At 36.5% G+C, this 17,385-nt stretch overlaps 1 protein-coding gene and 1 long non-coding RNA gene across 3 annotated transcripts in view; one reads left to right on the forward strand and one right to left on the reverse strand.

Annotated features, from left to right (window-relative positions):
• The window catches only part of LOC104866274, a 133,541-nt gene that overhangs the window by 88,354 nt on the left and 27,802 nt on the right, over positions 1-17,385 (forward strand). The window lies entirely within an intron of this gene.
• The window catches only part of Ift57 (intraflagellar transport 57), a 67,408-nt gene that overhangs the window by 5,098 nt on the left and 44,925 nt on the right, over positions 1-17,385 (reverse strand). Inside the window, exons 7-8 of one of the 2 annotated variants that reach the window (XM_010630158.3) lie at positions 1,850-1,921; positions 960-1,091 (exon numbers count right to left, since the gene is read on the reverse strand). The exons of the other annotated variant lie outside the window; for it this stretch is intronic. Of the exons in view, the coding sequence (XP_010628460.1) occupies positions 960-1,091; positions 1,850-1,921 (204 nt within the window). The remainder of the gene's footprint in view (positions 1-959; positions 1,092-1,849; positions 1,922-17,385) is intronic. 2 annotated transcript variants of the gene reach the window in all.

Below are 17,385 nucleotides of genomic sequence, written 5' to 3' on the forward strand. Positions count from 1 at the left end.
TAGATTGTCTCTTAGTTCTGCTAATGGTTTCTTTTGAAGTACAGAAGCTTTTTAGTAAGATGAGATCCCAGTTGTTGATTCTTTCTGCTAGTTCCCGTGCTACTGAGGATTTGTTCATAAAGTCTTTTCCTATACCAATGTCTTCCAGAGTTCTGCCTAACTTACCTTCCAGCAAGTTTAATGTTTCTGTTTTAATATTTAGATCTTTAATCCATTTGGATTTTAATTTAGTGCATGGCGAAAGATAAGGGTCTAATTTTAATCTGTGGCAGGTTGACATCCAGTTTTTCCATCACCATTTATTAAAGAGACTATCTTTCCTCCACTGAGGATGGTGAGCTCCTTTGTCAAAGATGAGGTAGCTGAGTACATCTGCATTTGTTTTTGTGTCTTCCAGTCTGTTCCACTGATCCTCAGGCCTATTTCTTTGCCAGTACTATGCTGTTTTTATCACAGTGGCTTTGTAGTATAGTTTCAAATTGGGAATTGTTACACCTGGTGCCATGTGACTGTTGCCTATAATGGCTTTTGCTATTCTAGGTCTCTTGAATACATCCTTTTTAAATTTCTACTCTTATTACATTAACAACCGTCCTGGTGCCATGTGACTGTTGCCTATAATGGCTTTTGCTATTCTAGGTCTCTTGAATACATCCTTTTTAAATTTCTACTCTTATAGTACATTAACAACCGGATTCTGAAACAAAACTAGGTGTTCTGATGATGACATGTTCCCATTCTAAGTCATGTTCTCCAACAACATATACCTTATTTATGTAAATCAAAGAAATATGTTTAAAGGTTGCTGGAGAAGAATTTGCACTATACAGAAAGTGGGATAAACCTCACTTGATTTGCTGTTTGTGAAAAGCACTTCACAACTCTCAAATAAAAAGTGTTTGAAGTTTAGGGATAGGGTCAGGACTTGCAATAGATCCTGGAAACCATTCCCGCATTACCTCACTCAGCTGGGCTTGTGCTGCACGGTGCTCCTGAACCAAGTGCTCAAGCTGATTGTTGATGTACTTTTCTCGGCTGCCAATCTTCTCCAAAGTTCTACTAATTTCACTATGGAGTTTGTCCAAATATCCCTAGAAATTCCATGGGATTTTAGTAGATAATTCACAATTACATTTTTAAAAAATAGTTAAAAATGAGTTAAGTATTTTCCAATCCCTGCTGCAAAGGATTAGCCATATGAAAAAGACAATTTGAAATTTCATTAACAAAAGAGTTTATGATGAGAAATATTTTAGTCAGACTTTGCAGAATGTTAAAATAAAACAGAGGACCTGATAGGCTTAGTCAACTCATTTGTCTTTATGCATTTAAAATTGATGTGATTGTAATTAGCTTTATATAAATTTCTAAATCAAAGTAGGTAAGGGAACAAAATGAGTTGCTCTCAATTCAAAGACAATTGCAATATTCCTAAGCTAGGAACTATAGCCTGAGACCAATATCTTTTCACTTAAGCTTTGCTTTTTTGTGGCACGTCCCAAAAGACCCTCACTACCAGCATGGTAGCAAGTCTGGGAAAGCTGTAGGTTCTACACATTGTTGGCCTAATGTTCTTGTATTCCTTTACATTCAGGGAAAATGAATGTTTCTAAAATCTCTAACAAATATATATGCATAATATATATTTAAAATAGAATAGCTTTTACATAATTTAGCTCTCTCTAGTAGTTGGTGTAAATAGTAGGGCTGTGAAATGTAATCTGGTGGTATACCATTAAGCTCCTGCAAGACAAGGATTATGTCATTTTTTCCCTTTATATTCTCCAATAATAGGTGTTCCATAGAAGACTATATTTATTTAATATATCATCTTAGTTTATTCGTATACCTTGGTCTCTGTTAGAGCAGATTCAATTCCACTTTTGTGCTGGTGCATTTGGTCAACATGGATTCTCCAGTCCTGTTGGCATAAGCACATACAGAAACAAAGTAAAAAGTACTACATTTCCTTCTTTCCTCAATTTGTTCTTCAGTTGTGTCCTTTATCTATAGTTCTGGTTGTTGCTCTATTTCAGGTGGTAGAGTCCTATATATAGCTTCCAATCAGATCTCAAAGAAATAAGTGTAGAGTACTTTAGGATAAAAGGTTCTAAATAAATGTAAATTATTTTACATGTTCATGGAGTGATGTGTGATAATTTGAATATAAATTCTTCCTGTACTGCTGCTGGTTAGTATTTGTGATTGTCACCAGCATTGCCATTTTACAGCAAAGCAAAGAGATAGAAGGGGAAACACCTGAGGGTACACAGACAGTGGTATACTTGGATCAGAAGCCAAATGTACAAAATTCCACACAGCACATATTGTCAGCTCAGAATTGGCAACTGGCTATTTGACAATGGAGTAGAGAGAACATCAACACTTTCCTTTATCCTTGACCACTTTTTTCTGTCACATGAGAAAATTTACCTCAGAATCCAAAAGCTAGAAAGGACCTTAGAGATCATCAGCTAACCTAACAATAGTGTAATATTTTCATTTTATAGTTGACAGGACTGTTCACCACCTGACTGTGACTAGACAGGTTTGGCAAAGGGACAGGCCTTCCCAGTTCATCCAGGCAATACTGGAAAAAAGGGAGAAATACCTGGCCTACAATTGGATCAAATACAGTGGCATCTATGTAAGGCCAGATAAGCCTCATTATGAATGAAAATGGACCTAGCAAGTATCATTAATAAAAGTACCCATCCCATCTGGTTCCACACATAATTTGAAAGGGCTTATTGAACACCAAGCTCAAGTATTTACATGTCTTCTGTCTCTTCTTATTAGCCTCTGTTTCTGTCTTTGCCTGTTTCTCTCCAAATACATGTATATATAAATACACAAACATACAAAGATATATACTTACATATCTCATATATAGTTTATTTATTGCTGTGGATGTGTTTTGTTTGTGGTCTCCTTTTTCTACCAGTATTACATATATTTTTGCACAAATTTCATTCATCTCCATATAACTATGCTCTATTGATGTAAATCTCCATTAAGGAGCAGGAAATTTTAGAGTAACTTGAAGCATAAGTAGCATTTCAACAGGACAGAAAAGAAGAGGAAAGGAAAAGTATTTTCAGCTGAAGAAGTAACACAAACAAGGAAAATCATGCAAAACACATAACTTAGGCTGACTAGAATAGGGCTGGAGCAGAAAAAATGGAGAAGTACATTAAATTAGATCAAAGGCTTTGCCTACAACCAACAACTGTGGCTTTTATGAATGGATAATGGAGCACTGTAATTGTTTCAATCTGGAATGGCCTCCAAGGGCTCATGTGTTGAAGGCTCAGTACTCAGTGCAGCAGTGTTCAGACATAATGGATCATGTAGGTTCACAACTTGATGAGCTATTGGGAGGTGACAGAAGTTAGGAGGTGGGACCTAGTTGGAGGCAGTGGGTCCTTGGGGGGCACGACTTGGGATTGTGTCCTGTTCCGGGTCCCTGCCTGCCCCTTCTCTGCTTTGTGGGTGCAATGAAATGAACAGCTTTCCTTCACCATGGCCTTCTGCTATATTTCTGCCTTGCCAAAGGCTAAAAAAGCAATGGAGCCAGCCAACCATGGTCTGAAACCATGAGCTAAAATAAATCTTTCTTCCTTTAAGTTAATTTTCTCAAGTACTTTGTCACTGTGACAGAGAGCTAACCAATACAGGCACTATCGATACTTTTACTTTGAGTTTTAGAGTTAAGTCTGTGTTTTGAGAAATCAACAGAGTGAAAAAATCACTAGATGAGCAAGAGACTGAAAACTTGAGAATAGTTAGGAGGCTGTCATGGCCTACTGTACACTAATTAGTAGGGCTTGAACTAGAACATGGCTTGTAAGAATGGTAGGGAGGGTATGTAATCAGTGATACTATACATTCGGTTTTGAACTTGTAAATTTGATAAGCCACTGGGAAATTCTTATAGCCCACTCAGATGGCTGGCTAATAATGCTTTATAATTATTGGACAGGAAAATATGAATATTTATTACATTAAAATCTTCTACATGGATGTATGTCCACATGTGGTTATTAAAAATGTTTTCTTAAAGGTGATCTTACCTATTAAACCAGCAATTTCACCTCTTGAAATTATTCCCTTCTATTATGGCTTAGATTTAAAATGTTCGTGGTCAGAAGGGCTGGGCCTTGAGTGCAGTCAGAAATAAGCAAGACTTCACCCATGGCAGATACACGGGTGTAAAACTATAAATCTTTCATTTGAGAAGAAAGTCCTTGGGACTTTTGCTTATCTTGAGCTGCATAGGGAAGTATGTCTCAGAGTACAGCCATTCAAGCACCCAGAAGCTGCAGCATCCATGGTTCAAGAGGACCTGGCTATTACTTAAGCTGGAAGCCAACTTCATCATGATTCACATGATGCTAGCTTTTCAGGTATACAGAATGTAAGAGTTATGGGGTAACTGAGGCATCCTTCCAAATTTCAAAGGCAGGCCTTAAAGGTCAGGCAAACATGTGTGACAGGGTCACAGACTCTTGCAGGAGCCCATGCAGTACACGAAGCAGTTAAGAGTGAAGCTGAAAGTGCAGTGGAGATGTCAGGAACATGGAATGTTTGCTGAGGAAAGCTGCAGTGATTGAAGCCAGATCAGAAGAGAGACCATGTGGGCAGCAAGAGGTAATATAGTATGAGTAGGACTGTCCAAGCCCTTTGAAGCTCACATCTCACCATAACCTGTACTCAATGGTAGGCATGAAGCTACACAATTTAATGTTTGCTCTGCTGGATTTTGGCCTTACTTTAGTCTGATTTCTGTCAATTCCCTTATTCCTCCCTTTTAGAATGGGATGTTTTTACCCTGTGCCATTGTAATGTTAAGTGTTTAACTTTGTTTTTGATTTTTATAGGGGCTCGCAGCTTAGAGACTTTGTACTTGGACTTTTCAGCAATGCTAGAACTGTTAAAACTTTGGCAACATTTTTTTTAAAATTAATTTTATTGGTACATTTAAGGTATACAATATAATGACATTCATCATTGGAAATTTGTACCTTTACATAATCCATCTTGGTTCTTATTTATTCCCCTATTACCCTGCTCTCCCTTCAACCCCTCCACCCCTCCCTATCTACAAAGACTTTGTTTCCATTTTTTCTTCTTCTCATATTAATTGCAATCTTCTCTTTCTTTTCTCCTACCCATCCCACTTTCCCTTCCCCTTTTCACCTTTTCTTCCTAATTAACATTATCTATTATACCTTTTAGTCCTTATTTATGCTTTCAGTTTCTCACACTAGAGAAACTATTTGGTATTTACACGTGTGTCCTTTCGCTTAAGAGGATCGTCTTAATGTGCACCATTTAGCTATAAATGTCTCTAGTTTCTCATACTTTATGGCTAAGTAGTTCTCCATTTTATAATTTTACTTTTTTTTGTTTTTTTTTTTGGTACCAGGGATTAAACTTAAGACCTTGTGCTTGTGAGGCAGGTGGAGCACCACTGAGATGAATCACCAGCCAAGAATTTGGCAACTCTTAGAGATGGACTAAACATATTCTGCATAATGAGATAGGTCCTTTTAGAGGCCAGAGGCAGAATGCAATGGGTTAGATCTACAATGCCCACCTCCCCTCCCAAAGTCTCACATATTCAGATAGGGTCTACTTAGAAGGGGTGCACCACTCAGAATATAAATTGGAATGGCATATTCTGGTCCCATGCTCTTTGCTCCTCTCTCTGCTTCCTGATCACCAAGGACGCACCTTTCCTCCTCTAGCCCTTCCACCATTCAGCTTCTGCACTGAGCTTGGTGGCCTCACTGAAACTGTGCGTTAAAATAAACCTCTCTTCTAGTTTGTCATTGTTAGGTATCTTGTCCTGGTAATGAGAAAGTGACTCATATAACTTCAAATAATTGGGACTACATATAAGTATTAATGCAAAATTTCTTTGTACAACAGTAGAAAAGTATTGAATAGAGGAGAGTTTAAAGTATAATATTCATTCCACTGCTATAAGTAATACATTATGATACCATTCTTTTAGAGTTCAAAACCAAGCAAAACTCAGCGACACACTATTTGGAGATATACACACATATAAAAATAATTGGTGAAAAAGTAAAAAAGACATAGACTGGAGAATGGTAGATACCATGGTGAGAGGAGCAGCAGCAGCAGAGGAACACAAGGCAACTTTAAGGGTGTTTAAGTGGTCTAATCCTTAAGTCAGGTAGTGGGCTTGTTTTATTATTGGGCTTTGAAAGTATGTATGAACTATATATTACTTATACATATTAATTTTATGTATTAAATGCTAAATCCTTAAATATTTAATAGCCAATAAAAATATGTGTAACTACATATAAGAGAGTAGAAAATACAGTCTCAGGAGAGTATTATTAAGTATTCCATTCATTAAAAATTAGTATTTGTATATAAAGTATTTGAATCTGTGTTACAAATATGCTTTGTGTGTTTGCATATTAACAGAGATTTGAATATGAGGGTGCTTTAAAATTTCTTCTTTATCCTTCCAAAATGTTCTAATGTATCACTTTAATCACCAAGAAAAAAAAAACTGGGAAAAACTATTTTAGATGCCCCAAATATCTCTGAAAGGATTCTGCACAGTTATTAAGTAGAAAATAAATATAAATGACTATAATTGTGGCATTTAAAAAACATCAATATGTAAAGTCAAAATACACAGCTTTCGTAAAATTGCAATGAGATTGATTAAAGGCTTTAAAATGGTTGTGGTAAGAATGGTAAGGTGATGGTTTTAATAATAAGTAAGGACTTGAAATTTACCTGGATTCCTGAAATAAGAAACATTAACATGTTCTGCTGGCTTGCACCAGAGGTAGTACATGCATGAATGTCCCATCAGGTGGTGCAAGCTGCTTGATGAGACTATCCCAAGCTGTTGGATGGGACAGTCATTACATGCACTATGAATGGTTTCAAGCTGTGTGACAAGGAGACAAATGAATTATTGCTCCATTGTGAAAATGTTAAAAGGAACTATTTAAAGTTGATGGCAAGTCTAACATTAGAGCATGCATTAGATTACAATGCATTTTTATATAACTTCTTATTTGAGACTCGCAAAGGTTTGGAGAGGTAAGTAAATAATGACATCCCTTCTTAGTTTCTTCTTCCCTCCCTGGAAAAGTGACATGAGATTTGCTGGCTGTCTGTAGGACAGCTATCTTAGACTGTGATTTTCTTTAGCCAGTAAAATGAAGCTGGGTATTATCCATGCGAGGTGTCCATCCACCAGCTCTCTCACCCTTCCTTTCAGCCATAGTAAAGACCCTGCTCTGCTAAAGTTCTTTCAGCCTAGGCCTAACAGTGGAACACAGATCCCAGATAGAGTAAAGTTGCAGCTGCACCACTTATCTATCAGCAGACACAATGAGGATAATGTGACATTGTTATTGTAAGCTACTGTGATTTCCTTCCGGCTGGTTATGACACAGAAAAGCTGACTATGTATACATATTTTACAGTGACAAAAACTGAGAAGCAGATAGGTTAAATAACCTTTCCAAAGCTTCATATTTGGAAAATAGAAATCATTCCCAAACCAGTGTGTTTTCACATATTATATATAATGTGTTTATTTGTGATAAAATGAACTGCCAAAGAATTTACAAGGTAAGCTGAGCTCTTTTTATTATTTATCAAGTGAGACCATATAGCCTTGATAGTGGGGTCTACTGGTCTCCTATTCTAAGGTGCTCTAAAGTATCTCCATGCACCATCATTTCTCCTCTCTATTTGAAGATGAAGTTTTACTAGTCTTGCGTATTTTCTCTTTCTATGGGTTGAGAAGACTAATAATGACAAATTTCTGATTTCCTTAGACTTTGTCTCTTTTTTCAAAATCTTGTAAAAATCTCATATATAATTCTACTCATTTGTGAGGGTAAGTAGCAAAGGTATTATAGCTAAAAATCCCCCTTGCCACTCCAAATTCTTTAGTGTGTTATATGGCATTAATCCACTTTTTCAGAAACTAGAGAATTTTGAAATATCCACAGATGATTTATACTATACCATAAGACTAAAATGTATGATAAATGTACATTGCAACTGTTAAGGTGACCATGAGGACTATATGGTTTTCTGAGTTTTACTTTAACTGAATATCACCTAACTGGTTTCCTTATTGTGTTTCTTTGTATCTCAAACTCAGTATTTAAAGCCTCTCTCTGAAATGATTAGGGAGAGCCTAAATCATGACCTAGGAATGATAAGTGGCATGTGCATCTGTGCATTGTTTAATTAATTTATAACTTAGAAAATGTCAAATTCTCCTTCAAAAAAAAAAAGCAAGGTTGAGCTTCTTTATGTGTGTAAAAGCACAGTGCTAAAGAATTCCTGATAGAAAAAAAAGATCAAGAGGGGAACTTCTTGTGTGCTAGGATGCTTTGTAAGGCTCAGGAAAATTCCATGCCAGAACATAGCTGATCCTAAGAATTCACAGGGTCATTTTTCTTCTCCCCGAAAGAGCAGGACCCAAAGGCTCTGAAATATCTGGAATCACTATTAAGTAAAAATGTTACCTTTGTTTAGCCGTCTCTGCTACCCTTCTCCTTTATTCTCACTGCCACTTCCCAGCTGTGTTATGAACAATTAGCAATGAAATTTTAAATGTTCTGTTTTATAGTTTTATTTTAGTGACTACAAAAATATTTATAAGGGCTTTAATAGGCTTCATTTAGGATGATGAAAAAAACTCACTTTTTTTCATTAGGAATTTATTTCAACTCAACTCAGAATTCACTTTCTCCAGGAATTTTCAAGATCAACCTAAAGTATGGGGAAGAAATTCTATACCTCCATTTCACAGATTGGGTTATAAGTGGAGGTTGATCTTTACACTGTTATTAAATGTAGGAGATAAAGTGTCCTTTTCTTACAGATTTTCTATTACATAAAGCAGCCTTGTTCATATTCTTACTTTGTCACCCAATTTCACTAAAAAGCACAAGAAATTATGATAGCTGCCCATTAAAAGTTTGCATTTAAATAAAATGTTTATTATTTTTCTCCTTTTGATAAAGTATGAGAGTAGAAAAGCTTGAAGTTTCTAATGTACAACAGTGAATAATCTAGATAATCCTGCTAGAATTATTTATAAAACAACAGAAAGTTCTAAAGAAGGATTTATGGGACTTTCCCACAATAAATGCATGAGTTTCAATACAGTATTTTTTGGCGATATTTATTTTGGCTAGTCCTTTTAACCCCTTTCTTTGGTATAAGGTAGTACCTCAACAGTCATATCTATTCCAGGATCTTTCTAAATCTAATAATAACTATGATGCTAACATTCATAGAATACATATTAGCATATGTTAAGTACTATGCTAAACACTGATACATCATCATATACAATAATTTTTAAAATTTTATTATGATGAAGAAATTAAAACTTAATTACTTTATTTTTGGTACCAGGGATCAAACTGGGGACTTGTGCTTGTGAGGCAGATGGTGGAACAAGACTTAGCTACTTTTAAGTAGACTGCCCAAGATCATAAGGTAAACCTATAATAGAGAACAAACTTGCCAGGACTGTATCAGTAACATCATTTCTCTGCAGTAAAATGTAATTAAAATTTTATTTATTTATTTAGTAATTAAAATTTTAAGGGGATAATGGTTGGGGTAATGGAAACACAACATATCAAAATCTATGAGATATAGCAAAAGCAGTACTAAAAAGGAAGTTTATAGCAATACATATCTATAGAAATATCTTAAATTTAGAAAACTAACAACTAAAGTCAAGGAACTAGAAAAGCAGAAAAATCTGTTTTAGACACTTTCCTCATTGCTGGGACAAAAATCCTTGACACCTGAAACTTAAAGAAGGGAGGTTTATTTTGGCTCACATTTCAGTGCATAGTAGTCTGGCTCCAAGACAGGGTGGAATGGCAGGGAGCCATGGCAGAGGAAAAGCTGTTCAACTCATGACAGGCAGGAAATAGATAGCAGAGAGGAGTGAGGGTAGGAGATATCCCCTTCCAGGCCACACCCGCAGTTGCCCACCTTTTCTTCTGATCAGACCCCACCTCCTAACATGACATTTAGCTATAGTGTAGTGTTTCTATGATCCAGTCACCTCTCCAAAGCCTCACTTCTGCAGGTATGAGGCTTTGAGGGAACATCTAGATATAAACCATAATATTCACACCAAGCCCCCATGAACACATCTTTAAGCAAAATGCACTTAATCCATCTCTAAGAGTTGCCAAAATCCTAACAGTTGCAGCACTGCTGAAAAATCTGCACCAAAAGTCTCCTCAGACTTAAAGCAAACTTTTAGCTGTGAGCCCTTGTGAAAATAAAAAAGAAAGTCAAACACTTCCAACATACACAGGAAGGGTAAATATTTCCATTCCAAAAGGGAGAAAAGGGTGTTAGAAATCAATGGAACCAAAGCCAGACTAAAACCCAGCAGGGCAAACATTAAATTCTGTATTTCCATATCCAGCACCCAGGGAAGGTTATGGAGAGATATGAATTCTAAAGGATTTGAGTGGGACCACCCCAGCGGCAATGTTAGTGGTGCAGCTTCTCTCATATGCTGGCTTTGCTTACTCTTTGTGGTTTCCCTCAGATGTTCCACATTCCCGGCTTCTCCAACTTTCTGGAGTCTCCAATGCACTTCTGGCTTCATTCTCACAGCTTCACACACTGGCATCTTAAGGCCTTCTTCTGAAATTTGGGTAAAAACCTCCTTCACACCACAACTCCTGCACTGTGTATGCCTGTAAAATCAGCACTATGTGGATAATGTCAAGGTCTGCTGCCCGCTATAGCAGCAGCTGGGCTCTTTTGTATCATGGCTGCAGAGGTCTCTGAGTACCTGGATTATTGAAATTTATGAATGGAATCCTGAGGAAAAAATTCCCTAGGCAGCTTCCCTTCTGGATCACAGTGCCCTGGGCCTCATTTTCTCAAGGCAAAGTCTTTTACTTTTGCAATTTTAAGCCTGTGAAGGATGGGGTCTTGCTGGTTTCTGACATGTTCTCAAGGTACTTTTCCTACTGTCTTGATCCTAATTATAGTGCAAACCAAACAATTTGGATTGCAAACAGAAGTGTTTGGCAAAATTTTGTTTTTGCTTGCAAACTGCATTGGGTGACAGTCACTTCCACAGCCATCTTTCCTGGAGAGCAAACATAGCCATCTTTCCCAGAATTATAGGAAAAATTAAGTTCATGAACTGAGGTACAACTCACTGTACAGTGAAACTTTGGATTGTGAGTAACTTGGTCTGTGAGTGTTCTACAAAATGAGTATATAAGAATTTTTAGCTTCATAAACAAGTGACATGTTGCAATATGAGTAGCACATTATGCTAAATGTCACATGATTACATCTGGGTCTTCTTTCTCTGGCTGCTTTGATATACAAGTGCTTTGGATTATGAGCAGAACAAATTATTCTCACAAACCAAGGTTTTACTGTATTTGGCCTCTGTTTGATGCTAATCTTTTTAGCAACCAAACCATTCTCTACTCCATCTTTTCAGGTTCTTTCACTCTGGCAAAATGGACAACTTTTTAAATACTCAGCTGTGTTACCTGCTCTTGTCAACACAGAGCTGGATAAAATCCCCCAACAATACCCATGTCACAGCCTAAATGTTGGGCTGCCTTGAAATTTCCTCCACCAGATAAATTAGTCCACCAACCTGAATCTCAGTGCTCCAAAGTCTAAGGAAATGAGCAAAACATAGAAAATTTTCTGCCAGAGCATAACACACATAGCCTGGAATCCAGCCACCAATGAAGTCCTTGTTCCCTATTGACACCTCATAGGCCTATTCTCTTCAATCTTCTTTTAAAAATCAGCCTTCTGGTCTTCTAAGCTCTGACCAGAATCTCCTAGCAAGCTCAGCTTGCAGCATCTTATATCCAAACTCCTCCTGTGAACCAGTTTGAAAGGCTTCTAAAAAACACAGTCATGTAACATCAAAGCCATGAACCCACTTCTCTGTTACCAAAATCTATTTTAGTTATATTACCCCCTGCCCTCCTGCACACCCCAAACACTCATGGAATCATAGACAAGACCTTAGGAAGATAATTAGAGTATGGAAGTTTATTGCTGACTTTCTGTTAAGAAGTGGTGGGTCACTATGGGATTCAGAAGGTTATATCTCCCTTGACTCTCTCTGCTTCCTGTCTGTAATGCAATGAGTACCTCTCCTCTGCCATGCGCCTGAGCCAAGCTGTCCTATCTTGGAGCCAATCAACTATGATGGAGACATGAACCAAAATAAACCTTTCCTTCCTTAAACTAGGGGTGTGGGGTAGTTTGTCATAGTCAAGAGGGAAGTAACTAGGACAGAAGTCAAGCCCCAAATTAAAAGAAGGAAAGAAATAGCAAATATCAGAGTAGAAATAAATATAACAGACAAAAAATTACAAAAGACAAAAGAGTTAATTTTCAAAAACATTAGAAAAATCAACAAATCTTAAGTCAGATTAACAAAGAAAAAAAAAAAAGAAACCACCCAAATAAATAAAATCAGAGATGACAAAGGAGAAATTGCCACAGATATCATAAAAATAAAAAGGATCATTGGAGACTATATGAGTAAACTTACACCAAGAAGTTGGGAAACTAAGATGAAATAGATAAATTTAGGTCGCACATAACCTGACTAAAATCTAACCTTGAAAATACAAATTGAATAGATCTATGATGAGTCAAAAGAACGAATTTGTTATTAAAGGTCTCCCAATAAAGAAAAGCCCAGCACTGGATGGCTTCACTAGAAATTTTACTGATTCTCTCAATTAACAGCAACTCATCTCAGACTATTACTTTCAAAAATCAAAATGGAAGCCAGGCATGGTGGCACACACCTGTAAATCCCAGCACACAGGAGGCTGAGGCAGGAGGATCACTGTGAGTTCGAGACTAGCCTGGGCTACATAGTGAAGTCCAGGTCAGTCTCAACTACAGAGTAAGACCCTGTCTCAAAATGCGAAAAAAAAAAAATTCAAAATGGAGAAACCTTTCAAAAGTCATTCTAGGGGTGGAGAGCCGAGCAAGACAGGTAATGGGAAGAGATGACTAAAGTCTTTATCTGCATGTAAGAAAAAAAAGGAAGAAGAAGAAAAAATGAAATCCTATGAGATCAGCATTATCAACACTAAAACCACACAACAAAAAATTAAACTGCAAACCAATATCCCCAAAGAACAGTGATGCAAAAATTCTTAACAAAATATTAGCAAGTCAAATCCAAAAGCACAAAAGAAGATTATACCTTAATCCAGTGAGATTTGCCCTAGGGATGCCAGGATGATTTGGCACGTGAAAATCAACAGAAGTCATATTATATGACACCAACAGAATAAAGGGCAAAAACTATCCGATCATCTCGGATGAGAAAAGGAATTCCATAAAATTCAACATTCCTTTCTGACAAAACTTCAACAAGTTACTTATAGAGGGACGTTACCTGAACACAATCTATGATATAACCACAGCCAATATCATAAAGAAAGGAATAAAGATGAAATCATCTTCTAAGAGGTGGACTAAGACAAGGATATCCATTTTTATAATGCTTACTCAACACAGTAGTAGAAGCTTTAGCCAGGGCTTAGCAATTAGGCAAGACAAAGAAATAAATGACATTCAAATTGGAAAGGAGGACCTCAAATTTTCCTGGTTTGCAGGAAGACGTGATTTTATGGAGATAAAAACCCAATGACTTCACCTATAATCTCAGCTTCTTGAGAGGTTGAGGCAGGAGGACTGAAAGTTTGAGGCCAGCCTGGGAAACTCAGACAGCCCTTGTGTCAAAATAAAAAGTCCCTGGGAATGTAGCTCAGTGCTCCAAGGGTTCAATTACCAATACTCCCAAAAGAAAAAGTAAATAACAACAGCAACAAGAAAACCCCACCCAGAACCCAGAAATAAATCTATATATTGACAGCCAAATGATCTATAACAAAGGTGCCAAAAACTACATTTGGAGAAAAGACAGTCTCTTTAATAAATGGTGCTGGGCAAACTAAATATTCATGTGCACAAACACGAAACCTGACCCTTACCTCTCCCTGAATAACAAAATGGATCTATTTCTATATACCAGCAACAAATAAACAGAAAATAAAAATAGAAAAGAAATCATTTCCTGTAGTATCAGATAACAACAAATAGACTAATACAATAAAACAGGTCAGATACAGTCCCACACATACATACTTACTTGATTTATAACAAAGCAATGCTCTACTTAAAGAATAACCTTTTCAATAAATTATTAGGTCAGTTGGATATACACACAAAACAAAATAAAGGTTGAGTTCTATCTCATACCATACACAAGAATCAAACTTGGATGGATTGCAGATCTCAATGTGAAAGGCAAAACAATAAAGCTTCGAGAAGTAAACAGGAAAATATTTGCGGGTTAACATTGGGGTAAACAATGATTTCTTAAACTATTAGCTATATTGACTCCCTTCTAAAAACATCATTTTGAAAATGTTAAAATTAAGCCAGTGTTTGTCATACTACACAAACAAGGGAATGAATGTATACACACACATATGACAAAAGGATTCAAATATAGAATATATAAAGAACTTCTACAAATCTAAAGAAAACCATATAAACAAATAGTAAAAGACAAAAGAGGATACTCAAATACTAAATAAACAAGAAAAGGAGTTCAGTATCACGTCAATAGGGAAATGCAAATTAAACCCACAGTGAAATATCACAACACAATTACCCTGGTGACTAAAATAAGAAAGACTAATTACTAATTATTGATAAAGATTTACAGCAATTGGAACTTTCATATAGTATTAGAAGGAATACTAATTTTATAACCACTCTCAAAAATTATTTTGTAGGTTCTAATAAAGCTGAACATAAACATACACTATTTAATAATTCCACCCCCGTAGAAATTCCATTAGAGATGTACACATAAATTTAACAAAAAACATGTGGAAGAAGAATTTTCATAGTATCATATTTTATAATGGTCCTGGACTGGAAATATCACACAAATGTCCCGATGGAAGCTGCTTTGGGGAGGATGAGACCTTGAGTTTGGTAGCTCTCTCTGCCAATGGGAAAGGGACAGGTGGTGGCTGCCTGCTGACCACACTTTCTGGGACTAGACAGAAAATCCTTGCTAGTAAGGGGATTTGGACACCCTGTCTCTTGAGAGAGAGAGAGAGAGAGAGAGAGAGAGAGAGAGAGAGAGAGATGTTTAATTAAATTTTAATTGTAGCTGCAGTCCAAAAGTAATCATTCTTAGGATTTCAACGTGGAATACTGATGCTCCTGTGGCACATTTAAAAATTCATCCATGGTCAGTATAGAATTCTTTGCAAATCTTATGGCAGGAAATCAGATTAAGTGAAAAATTGGGAAGATAGTTTGATAGATCTACATGTCTAAATTCTTATAGAAAATATTTCTGGAACAATTCTATTATGACTTCTGCAAAGATGTAAGCACAGTATATCCATCCTCCACAGAGAACACTTCCTTCCCTAATGGGAGAACATTATTTGTATTCTCTTTTCACCACTTTACACAAGCAGATTTGCCACATGTTTTTCTCATTGTCAGAATTTCAGTTTAACCATTGCCCACTGTGGTGTAGGTATTTGTGTGTATAAGCATGTGTGTGAGAGAAAAAGAAGAAAAAAAAGGAGATTGTCCATTCAATCACGTAATTTTTTCATGATACTAAATTATCTTCTTAATGAAAAATACATAATTACTGAGCGTGGTGGTGCACGCCTATAATCCTAGCACTGAGGAGGCTGAGGCAGGAGGATTGCTGTGAGTTGGAGACCAGCCTGGGCTACATAGTGAGAGTTCCAGGTCAGTCTCAACTACACAGTGAGTCCCTGTCTCAAAAAAACAAAAAAACAAAAAAGAAAGAAAAATACATAATGAAAGGTAATTACAGATTGTAGATTTTGTGAACTTTTAGATATGACATTATTTCTTCCATTGTCAGCAGCACAGTCTTTTGTTTCAGTTATTCATGGTAAACTGAGTTCTGAAAACATTACATGAAAATTTCCAGAAGTTAACAATTCATCATTTTAAAATTCTGTGCTCTTCTGAATAGTTTGGTGAAATCTCATGTTGCTCTGTTCCACCCTTATTGGATGACAATCATCTCTTTGTCCAGCAAAATCACACTGTGTATAGTATCCTCCTGCTGATCACTTAGTGACCTGCTAGTCATCTGGCAGCCATCTTGCTAATGAAAATGATTCCCAGGATCACAGAGCTTGGAGTCAAGTACTCCTCATAGCTTAATGCTACATCCTAAGGCCTATATCATTTACCTCAGCTCATCTCAGTATACAGTCCCTGTGTCATCTCACATTATGTCATCATAAGGGTAAGTACAGTGCGGTAAGGCATTCTGAGAACAAATTCACTTAACTTTTGGTACAGTATAATTGTTCTAATTTATTATAGCTATTGTTATTCATCTCCCACTATGCCTAAATTATACAGTGAGATCTATTATAGGTATGAATATACAGGAAAAACAAAGTATAAATAGGGTTCAGTGCTATCTGTGGTTACCGACATTCACTCGGGGTCTTTCAACATGTACCCCAGGAACAAGGGGGACTACTACATACATACATTGTGGTATATAATGTAGTTTATTTATTGCAGGGTGTGTGAAAATAATCAAGATTATTAGAAATATGTTTTTCTTCTTGTTTTCTATATATTTATCTAATTACAGAGAAAAAAAATAAACTGTGTGTACAGTGAGAAAGCAAGGCCATCCAAACAACCACTGGTACCTTCACATCTGTCTGGAATTGAACTGAAACCAGAGATCTATAATCTTTAAACATAACATAACACCTTGTTAGCTAAAGAATTACTCTTCTCATTTGTGCTCAGAGACTGTCTTTACTAACCACCATCTTTTACTGAAGAGTTTTCAAATGTCACTCAGTTATACTGTTTATGCTTACTACATTTTTATTCCTTTTACATCTTCTCAATGAGAGTTTTTAGGCTCTGGAAGAAGTTGTAAAGCCAGACAAGATTCAAGGCAGACATTCAAAGGTCAAACCAGAAATCAGCATTTAATTATTAGAGGACATTGTGCAGAGCTGGACCAAGGTCTTGTAAGTCTCTCCCATCTTCTTCAAGAATCTACTAATCAAAACTTGGATCTCATACTGATACTAAACTCTCCTCCCACAAAACAAATAAGTAAACAAAAAAAAAGAATAGTCATCTGCATATTTAAAGAAATAAGAGGCTGGGGATTTAGCTCAGTGGTGCTAGCCTCCCAAGCACAAGGTCCAGAGTTCAATCCCCAGGACCACCAAAAAAAAAAAAAAAAAAAAAAAAAAA

This window comes from Fukomys damarensis, unplaced genomic scaffold, assembly GCF_012274545.1.
Source record: "Fukomys damarensis isolate Sample0158 unplaced genomic scaffold, DMR_v1.0_HiC HiC_scaffold_24, whole genome shotgun sequence".
Taxonomy (NCBI): domain Eukaryota; kingdom Metazoa; phylum Chordata; class Mammalia; order Rodentia; family Bathyergidae; genus Fukomys; species Fukomys damarensis.